This window comes from Ranitomeya variabilis, chromosome 2, assembly GCF_051348905.1.
Source record: "Ranitomeya variabilis isolate aRanVar5 chromosome 2, aRanVar5.hap1, whole genome shotgun sequence".
NCBI lineage: Eukaryota > Metazoa > Chordata > Amphibia > Anura > Dendrobatidae > Ranitomeya > Ranitomeya variabilis.
Genome location: NC_135233.1, coordinates 884,844,431 through 884,857,588, shown reverse-complemented (window position 1 = coordinate 884,857,588; position 13,158 = coordinate 884,844,431). Strand labels below are relative to the sequence as shown.

General features: G+C 47.0%; 1 protein-coding gene across 2 annotated transcripts in view; it reads right to left on the bottom strand.

The window, feature by feature from the left end:
* Window positions 1-8,023, bottom strand: part of LOC143808103 (nuclear cap-binding protein subunit 2) — a 39,221-nt gene extending 31,198 nt beyond the window's left edge. Inside the window, exon 1 of one of the 2 annotated variants that reach the window (XM_077290403.1) lies at window positions 7,435-8,023. In XM_077290403.1, the coding sequence (XP_077146518.1) occupies window positions 7,435-7,914 (480 nt within the window). In that variant the 5' untranslated portion in view covers window positions 7,915-8,023. Of the gene's footprint in view, window positions 1-7,264; window positions 7,361-7,434 lie in introns of those variants that run through there. The other variant, XM_077290404.1, reaches the window with a different exon arrangement.
* Window positions 8,024-13,158: the final 5,135 nt, after the last annotated feature.

Genomic DNA, 13,158 nt, shown 5'->3' with positions numbered 1-13,158 from the left:
AGACAGCCAGTTCATGTCACGTGTCCAGCTTGGATACCCAATAATTCAAAGGCACATAGGAATCCCGGAGGATGTTTGCACGATCTGCAAGGTACTCCCTCACCATCTTCCCAAACATTGCACTTCTTGTGACAGTACCCCTTGCCTCTGTGCCGCCACGATGGGAGTGTCTGAGAAAACTGTCCCAGAACTTGGCCATTGTTCCCCTGCCTGAGCTGGATTGTACTTCTGTCTCTCTCTTGCTTGGAGTCCTTGGTTGTACAACAAACTCTTGAAGTCTGCTGCCAGCGTTCTCACATGGGAATTTTCTAAGTAATTCCGCTACAAGGGCCCTGTGGTACTGCAAAATTTTAGTACACCTCTCTGCCTCAGGCAGAAGAGATTGAAAGTTCTCCTTGTAGCGTGGGTCTAGAAGTGTCACCAACCAGTAATGAGTGTCACCCAAAATTTTGATAATCCGAGGGTCACGTGAAATGCAGTGCAACTTAAAGTCAGCCATGCCTGCCAGACTGCTAACAGGCAAGACTTCCGTGTCCTCATCAACAGGACGACTGACGATGCTGTCCTCCTCCTCCTCCTCCCTGTCCTCAGGTCATCCCCACTGAACAGAAGCTAATACAGGTGTGTTTGTAGTACCATCTATAGCACATGAAAGTAGCTCCTGTTCTTCCTCCTCCTCCTGATTGCCTACCAATCCACGTTGAGAAGACATGAGGCTGGGCTGAGTGTAATCCCCCTGTATGTTTCCTTGCTCCATGTCCTCGTGCTCCGCCTGCAATGCATCCTCTTTGATTGTGAGCAGAGAGTTTTTCAGAATGCTGAGAAGCGGGATAGTGATGCTAATTATGGCATCATCGCCACTCACCATCTTAGTGCAGTCCTCAAAGTTTTGGAGGATGTTATATATGTCTGACATCCATGTCCACTCCTGAGGTCTTATGTGTGGAGTCTGACCTGAAATTCGACGGCCTTGTTAATGTTGGTAGTCAACAACGGCCCTCTTCTGCTCCTTTCCAAGATATGCAGCGTAGAGTTCCAGCGCGTGGGGATGGGGGACATCACACAATAGTCAGTGAGCTGGAATCTGAAAACGCTGCTGAAGCACGGCAAGGGCGGCTGAAGCTGTAGCTGACTTTCTAAAATGGTCAGACAGACAGCGTACTTTCACTAGCAGATCCGGCAGCTCCGGGTAGCTTTTCAGAAAACGTTGAACCAAGAGATTAAGCACATGGGCCAAGCAAGGTACGTGTGTGAGCTCACCTTGCCTCAGAGCCACCACCAGGTTTCGGCCATTGTCACACATGACCATGCCTGGCTGTAGGTTCAGCGGTGTCATCCAAACATCTGACTGCTCTTTCAGCGCTGTCCACAACTCTTCTGCATTGTGCGGTTTGTCACCTATGCAGATTATCTTCAGCACAGCCTGTTGCCGCTTGGCTGAGGCAGTGCTGCAGTGCTTCCAGCTTCTGACTGATGTGTTGATTTCAGAGATGGAGGATGAATAGGAGGAGGAGGTGCAGGAGCTGTAGACTGTGGGGGCAACCCTGATTGACATAGGGCCAGCAATCCTCAGCGTGGGGAGGATGTGTTCCATCTCAAGGTCCAACTGGGTCCGGCTTCCACTATGTTAACCCAGTGTGCCGTCATTGAGATGTACCGTCCCTGCCCACAAGCACTTGTCCACGTGTCCGTGGTTAGGTGGACTTTCCCGGTAACAGCATTGTTGAGGGCACGGGTAATGTTGTGGGACACATGCTGGTGTAATGCCGGTACGGCACACCGAGAGAAATAGTGGCGACTGGGGACCGAGTACCTTGGGATGACCGCCCCCATCAGGTTGCGGAATGCTTCCGTCTCAACAAGCCTAAAAGGCAGCATTTCTAGCACAAGCAGAAGAGAAATAATAGAATTGAGGACTGTGGCCTGTGGGGTGTTGGCTGGGTATTTCTGCTTGTGTTCCAAAGACTGGGTTATAGACAACTGAATGCTGTGCTGGGTCAAGGACGTGGACGGGCTTGCTGATGGTGCTGCTTGACTGTGGGCCACAAGAGGTGCAGGGCTAGAGGCATCTTCACATGCACGGTGTACTAGGGATTGGCTTCTATGCAAAACAGTGGAAGAAGCAGTGGTGTGACCAGCATGCAGTGGTCCTCGAGCCTGGGGTTCGGCCCACAAAGTCAGGTGCTTTGCTTGCATGTGCCTGATCATGCTGGTGGTCAGGCTGGTTGTTTTGCTACCCCTGCTGAAGCAGGCATGGCAGGTGCTGCAAATGGCCTGTTTAGGGTTATCGGCAGAGTCTTTAAAAAATAGCCAGACTCGGGAAGATCTCACAGGTGGAATGGCAACTTCACTCATGTTGGTGTTACAGGGAACGGATGCACGCCTTCTGTCTGTGGCCACCACACTGCTTCTTCCTGCCTGTTGGGGGATATGCCTCCTTCCCCATTTGTGCTGCTGTCCTCGCTACGCATGTCCTCCTGCCAGCTTGGGTCATTTACTATGACATCCACCACCTCGTCTTCCACATGTGCACCTTGCTCCTCCTCCTGACTTTCTAGAAATTAGGTCTCATCATGGTCCACCTCTTGTGACACTTTCCCACCATTGCCTTCGTGTGACTGGGGCTGGTCAAAGCTTTGGGCAGCTCTACATGCGATCTCATCTTTCCCCACTTCAAGTTGACCTGCAGAGATTTCTGAATCTTGAAATGGAAAACTGAACAGCTCTTCAGAGTGTCCAAGTGTGGGATCAGTTGTCTCAGGGTACTCGGCATGGTGGGAGGAAGGAGGATCAGGGTGAGGAATATCCTGGCCTCACTCACGGCTACTCAGACTTGACCGTGTGAAAGACAAGGTAGTGGTGGTGATGGCTAAGTGACTGGAAGCATTATCCGCTATCCAACCAACAACCGTTACACACTGCTCTGGCTTCAATAGTTGTGTGCTGCGGTACCCTAGAAACTGGGACAGGAATGTCGAGCGAGAAGATGTGGGTCTTTGTTGTTGCCCACTTTCACCTTGCCCACGGCCTCATCCTATGGATGCACCATCACGTCCACTTCCCCGTCCTTTGCCTCTTGCCTTAACCATTTTAAATGGACTACTGCACTATTTCAAATGCTCAACACAAATGTCTTTATTAGTAGCGAAATAATATGTGATCAGTATGCCTGCAAATCTATGATTTTTCAAACCCAAACACCAGGCAGGCCTCAGCCTGACCTAACAGACTGTATTCATGTTTTTTTTAAGTTAATTTATGCAAAATAGTGCTGTATTGAATTTGAGTATCACACAGCCAAAAAATAAGTACACCAGCCTCCAATGCCCAAACTTGGAGCACAGAGATATATGACGGCTGTAACGGAAACACCACACTGGCAAATCTGTAGCCTTTGAATTTTTTTGATACGAAATAGTGCTGTATAGAATTTGACTATCACACAGTCAAAAAATAAGTACACCGGCCTCCAATGACCAAACATGGAGCACGCAGATATATGAGGCCTTTTTCAGTGAATTTAAAACACCAAAAAAAAGGGAGCACAAGGGTCGCACAGACAACTATGCTACGTATGCCTGACAAACTATAACTTTTCAACAGGCCTCAGTATGACAGAACAGACTGTATTTTTTTTTTGGGGGGGGGGGGGATTTTTGAAAAAAATGAAGGAAAAATAAATATATAGACAGTAAATAAGCTGCAGCTGCAGGCAGTTATGGAGCTTTGGGAGGGATGCAGTGGGAGCAATGGACGCACATACAGTGCCTGCTGGCCTTGCACTGATGTGGATATGCTATGCCCTGCCTACCTAGTGCTGCAATATCGGGACCCACAAATTAGCCCTAAAAAGGACTTTTGGTTTCTGAGGAGTTGTGGATGTAAGAGTTGCAGACCTACACTCTAAAACCACGATTCTGACCCTATCTCGGCAGCAGCTCTCCCTATTCTCGCTGAAACAGGAACAGAACGCGGCGAGCAGGGCGGCACCAGGTCTCTTATACTCGGGATGATGCTGTGCGGCCCAGCCAATCACTGCACGACACAACAAAGATGGCTGCCGCGTTTCATGGCCTGGCAGACAATCTCTGCACCATGATTGGGTCTCTAAAGTCCGCTAAAACTTCTGGGTGGAGACTGCAGTTACCGCCGAATAGTACCGGAAATGCTCGCTGCTCGCCGAGTACCCCGATACTCGGGCGAGTAACGAGTAGTGGCGAGCACGTTCACTCATCACTATTTCTGAACTCTTCCTGAGTTAAAAAATTAGTACTGTTGTTTCTAAATGATTATGAACTTGTTTTCTTTGCATTATTTGAGGTCTGAAAGCACTGTTTTTTTTTAATTTTGACCATTTTTCTTTGTTAGAAAAAAATACTAAATTTATTTCTTGAAAATTCTGAGACATGTCAGACGTTTATAGAATAAAAGAACAATTTACATTTTACTCAAAAATATACCTAGAAAGAGAAAAATCAGACAAACTGGACATTTTGCAGTGGTCTCTTAATTTTTGCCAGGGCTGTAAGTATAATTACAACTGTGATTTGTCAAAAATCACAGCTGACATCAAGCCCAGGGTTAGTAATAGAGAGGTGTCTATGAAACACCCCGTTTACTAACACTGTAAGTAAAAATAAAGAAACACATTAAAAACATGTACGGTAATTAAAATATAAAAACAGACACCCTCTTTCACCCATTTATCATCATCATCATCAAGGTCCCAAGACGATCCCCTGCTCCAATACATACAGAAGCCACAGTGACATCATAAAACGTGACCCCTCCCCGTGTCCGCCGTACACACACTAAGGGTGGCATGGAAGCCGCCACCTGTGAGGTCACTGGAGATTGCAGTTTGCGGTTATCACAGCACCCTCTGAGCTGTCAACTGTCACTTGAGGTGAACTCAAGGAGCACAGTGACCGGCAATACGCATAACCTGGCGGAAACATTGTAGTAGGTTGGATTGCCGGACTGCCCCCAGCGTGACACATCAGCACTACAGTACGGAAGTCCGACAGTGAACCAGTGGGATCATTACAGTGCATCAGATTGGTGAATCACTGGTGGACTGCGCTGCCCACTAGACTTTGTTATATACAGCAAGCTAAAGCTAAGTGGGCAGAAGGACCTGGTGTTTTAGCTTACTAAGTCTGGTATTAAACCACTCCAAGGGACCTGGTCCTTTATCCCACTGGGATTTAGCTTTCTCACAGTGAGCAGGCTAAATCCAAGTCGGCCGAAGGACCTGGTCCATTTGGCCAATAATTATAGTATTAACCCCTTCACAACGCATGATGCAGTTACATCATATATCAGAAAAATATCAGAAAAAGAAATATCGCGTTTGCTCCATTTAAAAAAAAATAAATTTGGAATTGACGTGATCAGAAAGGTCTGACCAATCAAAATGTAAAATAATCTGATCAGCAAACGGCATAACGAGAAAAAAACTAGAAATGCCATAATTACTTTTTTTTGGTCACCACAACATTGTAATAAAATGAAATAAGAGGTGATCAAAACATGGTATCCGCGCCAAAATGGTATCAATAAGAACGTCCCGCCAAAATAAAAAAAATTCCCAACGGCGATGTGGATGGAAAAATAAATAAGTTATGGGAAGAAAAAAAAACGGAAAATCGCCCGAGGGTTAAAACACTCCTAGGTGCATGCATGGAAAAAATCTGTGGTTGTGTGATCTACAAAAATGATCACCAGTAAATAAAACGGGACGCGGATGAGATTGGTGCAGAATATTGTACACACTGGGATTACGGGGAAAATTCTTGCGTATAATTGTCACATATAAATAAAAGTGTAATCAGATGTCAGATCTAGTCTGCAGCTCACTATAACTGCAAAAAATCACAAGACAAGATTCATATATATCTATATACAATAAGGGTCCTTCTATCTACTGGGATTTAGCATTCTTATATAGAGCAGGCGAAATCCAAGTCGGCTAAAGGCCCTGGTCCCTCTGCCGACTGGGAAATAGCCCACTCTGTGTGAGAAAGCTAAATCCCAGTGCACAGAAGGACCTGGTCCTTTAGCCGACTGGGATTTAGCTTTCTCACAGAGAGTGGGCTATTTCCAAGTCGGCAGAAGGACCTGGTCCATTTGGCCAATAATTATAGTATTGACCCCTTCACAACACATGATGCAGTTAGGCTACGTTCACATTTGCGTTGTGCGCCGCAGCGCACAACGCAAACAAAAACGCGGCAAAACGCACGCTAAAACGCTGCGTTTTGCGCCGCATGTGTCCTTTTTGGCCGAAAGTTGGACGCAAAAAAAATGCAACTTGAAGCGTTTCTTGCATCCAACGCTTGCGGCCATGCGGCGCAAAACGCAGCACAACGCATGTCCATGCGCCCCCATGTTAAATATAGGGGCGCATGACGCATGTGGCGCCGCTGCGGCGCCCGACGCTGCGGCGCGGACCACAAATGTGAACGTAGCCTTACATCATATATCATAAAAATATCAGAAAAAAAAATATCGCTTTTGCTCCATTTAAAAAAATAAATAAATTTGGAATTGACGTGATCAGAAAGGTCTGACCAATCAAAATGTAAAATAATCTGATCAGCAAACGGCATAACGAGAAAAAAAACGCCATAATTACGTTTTTTTTGGTCGCAGCAACATTGCAATAAAATGAAATAAGAGGTGATCAAAACATGGTATCCGCGCCAAAATGGTATCAATAAGAACGTCCCGCCAAAATAACAAAAAAATCCCAATGGCGATGTGGATGGAAAAATAAGTTATGGGAAGGAAATAAAAAAAAAAAAAAAACGGAAAATTGCCCGAGGGTTAAAACACTCCTAGGTGCATGCATGGAAAAAATCTGTGGTTGTGTGATCTACAAAAATGATCACCAGTAAATAAAACGGGACGCGGATGAGATTGGCGCAGAATATTGTACACACTGGGATTACGGGGAAAACTCGTGTGTATAATTGTCACATATAAATAAAAGTGTAATCAGATGTCATATCCAGGCTGCAGCTCACTATAACTGCAAAAAATCACATGACAGTATTCATATCTATCTATACACAATAAGGGTCCTTCTATCTGCTGGGATTTAGCATTCTTATATAGAGCAGGCTAAATCCAAGTCGGCTAAAGGACCTGGTCCCTCTGCCGACTGGGAAATAGCCCACTCTGTGTGAGAAAGCTAAATCCCAGTGCACAGAGGGACCAGGTCCTTTAGCCGACTGGGATTTAGCCACAACCCCACCAACAGCCCAGCTATACGGCAGCCGCTAAGCGACACTGGTTTAGCGACACTCATGAACCAATCAGAAAAGGCACCGTAAAGAAGCATTTCCGGGTGTTAGGCTGAACAACCGCCGCCATATTTGATGAGGGCGCACAGCTGATCGCGTGCTGACGAGGACATAGGTGAGTACGGACCGTGCTGTCATGGCGGCCGCGAACTGTGTGAGGAAGTAACCAGCTCTGTCTCTGTGCCTCAGGAGGTGTGGGCGGCGCCGTCCCGGCAGAGATGGTGCTCAGGAGGCTTCTGTTCTCCTTACTCAACAACCCCCAGCTGATAGAGAAACTCTCCGAGTCCCGGCCGATCCGCAGAGCCGCGCAGATCACCGCGTTCGCTGTCACAAAGGCGCAGCTGACCGGGAAGGACGCAGCACAGCGCATGCTCCGCTCCCACACGGTGCAGCAGCTGAAGCAGGAAGCGTCCGCGTCTCCCCGGGACCTGGGGGAAATGGGGCGCAAGATGGGGAGGATCCGGGACACGTTTGTGAGCGAGCTGAAGACTGGCATGGCGGAAGCTAAGGGGCGAATGAAGAAGCCAAGCGGCAAGTGATGCTGTGCGGAGACTGGTGGCCTGTGCTGGCCGTGCCCCCCCACTAATGGTGCCCCAAATAGCCCCATACAGTCTGGTGCCCCCTTGTGGCTGAGCAGCGGGTCACAGCCTCCTGTACCGGGGTCTCCTGCAGGAATGAGAATCTACTGAATTGTACAGAAAAATAAAATTTTCTGCCGTTTTATATATTTGCTGCTATTTGCTACCAGGGAAAACCACAACGTGTTTATGATGAAGGTTTACAGGACGATGGGCCCAGACTGTGCCGTGTGGATGTCTGGTGTTGGACCTAGGCGCCTCGGCCCACCCTAATGTTACCTGGAAATACTTTGTCATTTAAGTCCTGTAGGATGAAATAATGTTTCTTATGTAATGGGAAGAACCGCACCTATTCTGTTTACCTTTTGATGTAGCAATTTGGGAATTATCTTAGGCTATGTGCCCACGTTGCAGAACTGTTGCGGAAATGTCCGCAGCATTTCCGCATCTCTCTGCCGCAGGTAAAATGCATGAGGAATTCGCATGGGTTTTCCTGCAAAACACAAGCGTTTTCCAAGTGATTTGAAGCATCGCTTGGAAAACTGATTGACAGGTTGGTCACACAAGCATAGTGCTTGACAAGTGCGACCAACTTTTTACTATTGATGCTGCCTATGCAGCATCAATAGTAAAAGATAGAATGTTAAAAATAATAAAATAAAAAATATGGTTATTCTCACCTACCGATGGCCCCCGATCTCAGCGGCGCTCCCGTTCCGTTCCCAGGCATGCTTTGCGCGAAGGACCTTTGTGACGTCACGGTCGCGTGACTGCGACGTCATCTCAGGTGATTCGCGCAAAGCATCCCTGGGAACGGAAGCCGCCGCGTGCACCGCTGAGAGGTGGGAGGACTCCGGGGGCCATCAGAAGGTAAGTATATCCCTATTTTTTATGTAAATTTTTTTTTGTTTTACAGGGATATTGTACCTGGGGCCTGGAGGAGAGTCTCCTCTCCTCCAGACCCGGGTGTCAGCCGCACATGAAGCGCTCACTTTTGCGCATGGTGGGCATAGCCACGCGTAAAGTGAGCGTTTCAATGCAATCCTATGGAGGCGGAATCGCCGCGATTCCGCAGAAATAATGAACATGCGGATTTTACTGCTATGCGATTCCGCAGCGGGAAAATCCGTAGCATGGCCACAGCAACTGCGGAATCCCATAGGATTGCATAGGAATGCGTTTAAGCATTTCCATTGCGGCAAAAAACGCTGCAGAAACGCATAAAAAACGCAACGTGGGCACACAGCCTTACAGCGCATATTTTACTGAATGTTTTTCATGGTGGGCATTGGAGCTTGAGAGGGGGTGTATTGTAAATAAAGTAATTTTTTTGTCTCGGGCCTCTTTCACACTTCTGTTTTTTACAATCGGTCACAATCCGTCAAAATGTTGAAAAGACAGATCCTGTGCAGATTGTAAAAAAAAACAGATGCACTGGATCCATTTTCTTGACGGATCTGTCGAGGCTGTGTGCACACGTTGTGTATGCGTCTTTGCCGCGTTTTTCCGCTGCGAAAATGCATACACAACACAACCCATGTTAAAAATAAAAGAAATTAAAAATCATGATATTCTTACCTTCCGGCGTCCCCCGCAGCCCTCCCAATGCTCGTGATGCTCCCAGCAGCTCCCGTTCCCAGTAATTCCTTGCAAGACAATGACCTGTGATGACGTGGCGGTCTCGCGTGATCCTACGTCATCGGGTCATTTCGCAAGGCATCACTGGGAACGGGAGCTGCCGGGAGCATCATGAGGGCTGCAGGGGACTCCGGAAGGTAAGAATATCATGATTTTTTTATTTTTAACATTATATCTTTTTACTATTGATGCTGCATAGGCAGCATCAATAGTAAAAAGAGAGAGAGAGCGAGACAGAATTTCCCTGACTGGAAGTTCTTCCACGCATGCTCCGTTTCAAAAGACGGAACCAGTCGCTGGATTCCTGCTTTTCACAGTCAGTGACGGATCCTGCGTCCATAGGCTTCCATTATAGCCAACGACGGACAGCGCAGGATCCGTCGCTGAGCGATTTTCCGACATACACAAAAAACGTTCCTAGGTCCGACCGACAGACAGTAATTTTTACGACGGATCCAGTGCACGACGGATTAAACGTTAGGCCATCCGTCACAATCCATCGCTAATACAAGTCTATGAGAAAAAACCGGATCCAGCAGAAACATTTGCTGGATCCGTTTTTTTCACAAAACGACGCATTGTGACGGAAAAAGAAAGACAGAAGTGTGAAAGAGGCCTTAGAGGACACGATGCTGGAATCATTTGCTGCCTGGAAATACCGTTCTCACTGCCGTCAGTAGAGGCTTTCTAACCTTTTCATGGTGATGTGGGCGACATCAACAACTCTGCTGCAGTGCGCATATCCTGAGCAGTGCCAATCAAATATAATTATTATTTATATAGCATCATTAATTCCATGGTGCTGTACATGAGAAGGGGTTACCTACAGAGTTATAGATATCGCTTACAGTAAACAAATTTACAATGACAGACTGGTACAGAGGGGAGAGGACCTTGCGGACTTAGGGTACTGTCACACAGTGGCACTTTTGTCGCTACAACGGTACGATCCGTGACGTTCCAGCGATATCCATACGATATCGCTGTGTCTGACACGCAGCAGCGATCAGGGACCCTGCTGAGAATCGTACGTCGAAGCAGATCGTTTGGAACTTTCTTTCGTCGCTGGATCTCCCGCTGTCATCGCTGGATCGGTGTGTGACACCGATCCAACGATGTGTTCGCTTGTAACCAGGGTAAACATCGGGTTACTAAGCGCAGGGCCGCGCTTAGTAACCCAATGTTTACCCTGGTTACCATCGTAAAAGTAAAAAAAAACAAACCGTACATACTCACATTCCGGTGTCCGTCAGGTCCCTTGCAGTCTGCTTCCCGCTCTGACTGACTGCCGGCCGGAAAGTAAGAGCAGAGCACAGCGGTGACGTCACCGCTGTGATCTGCTTTTACTTTACGGCGGCACTCAGTCAGAGCGGGAAGCAGACTGCAAGGGACCTGACGGACACCGGAATGTGAGTATGTACGGTTTTTTTTTTTTTACTTTTACGATGGTAACCAGGGTAAACATCGGGTTACTAAGCGCGGCCCTGCGCTTAGTAACCCGATGTTTACCCTGGTTACCCAGGGCCTTCGGCATCGTTGGTCGCTGGAGAGCGGTCTGTGTGACAGCTCCCCAGCGACCACACAACGACTTACCAACGATCACGGCCAGGTCGTGATCGTTGGAAAGTTGCAGAGTGTGACAGTACCCTTACACTCTAAGGGTTTATACCAGTTTTTAACGTAATCTGGGCTCCAAAAAGTAGAAACTTGTACCCAAAAAATGGAAAAAAAAATTCTAGCTTTAATTCATGTCAAACCCACCATGTGAACCTGTGTTGCGCGACAAGACCCCAATGCAGTACCCACTTATTTGACTGGAAGGAGCAGCTCTTTCAAACGTCATTTTACTTTATCATGCCGATTCTGAAATGTATCCAGGGACATGTGTAGTAACATATTAACACAGGGCATAGCAGCACGCTCCTAGTGTAGTCATGTAACTAAAATGGACATGTTCCCGTTACATGCTGGATATTTTGTTTAAGAAAATGACACCCCTAGAAGACCATTATTTAAAGCAATTTTGGGTGGTCATCTGAAAGAAACGTCACCTTCATGCGAACCAATATGGAGAATCTTTGAATATCTGACAAGCATTTTAATTTTATATTTGTAAATAGCAAGTAAATCCTTATATTGTTTCCAGAAGAATTTGTATGGTCATATCCTGTAAAATAACATTGCCAATCATTTCTACAATGCAATTACATAACACTGCTCACATGATTTTCATCATCGTACATTGCTGATGGTTAACCATGTTTAATAGTGGGCAACTCAGGACAAGAATATCACTGGGAATCAACGTACAAATGGTGCTATAATGACACTGCAGAATATCAAGCAGCATACATAATATTCCCTAGAAAGGCGAGCACACATACCATAGTGTTGCACACTATACCTCATCGGCATCGCCAAACAAATGCCACAGTGAAGCTCAGCAATACTGCCCCAGGGATTTACTGACTGCTTGCAATTCTTTGTCTATAGGAACGTGGAAGAACAGAGACTTGAAAACATTGGGATAAGAGTGAAGTGCGATCAGTATTATTTTCATGGTGCTGCGCTCAGGCTAGTTCCACATTTGCGGACGAGGGCTTTGCGGAGGGCTGCATAGTTCCTCCGTTAAGTCCCGCTCACTGCCGCGCCTCTTCTTTCAGCTCTGCCTATGTCGGCATGCATCCTATTTTAAACATTGGGTACGCAGGCCATGCGGATGCCTCCACATGCGTCGTTTTGATGCAGCACCGACCGCAAAAAAATGCAACAAGTTGCAGTCGGCGCAGCGACAAAAGGACGCATGCGGAGGCATCCACGTACATCCACATGGCCTGCGTACCCAATGTTAAAGATTGGGTACGCAGGGGACGTACAGACGTAAGCGGAGCTGAAGGAAGAGGCATGGCAATGGGCGGGGCTTAACGGAGGAACTGCGCAGCCCTCCGCAAAGCCCTCACCTGCAACTGTGAACCCAGCCTCAGCTGGTTTTCAGCACTGCCATAAGAATGAATGTAGTGGCAGTGTGCATGATCAACCACAACTCTATTCACCAAGGGCTCTACCAATTCTTTTGGTCATTGGGGATCCCAGTGCTAGGATCCCCAGCGATTGGGAAGTTATCACCTTCTGTATCAAGGTCCCATTTTCCATCTGGCTCCCCACTGAATACACATGGCAGCCTGGCTTCTGAAGCAGAAGTCCTGAAAGCCAGAGGCCTCTCAGATGTCATCATAACCACTTTGCAAAAAAGTAGGAAACAGGTTACTAATGCCATCTACTCCAAAATATGGAAGACCTTCTTGGCATGGTATAGTTCCACTCCCATCAATCCCTTCGACCCTGACATGGCTAAAATACTAGACTTCCTAAAGGATGGCTTATCAAAAGGTCTAAAATCTAGCACCTTTAAAAGTGCAGGTGTCTGCTCTGAGCTCGAAGTTTGATCAGAACCTGGCAGACCACTGTTGGATAAAGAGGTTCATGACCGCTGACTCCAGAATCCATCCAAGAAAGTCCAATGTAATCCCAACTTGGGACATGAATATTCAGAACTCTCCAGCTCTTTGTTTCCATCCATTTCTGGGTGCTTTTTGAAGTATGTTTGGGGTCATTGTCCTGCTGGAAGACCCATG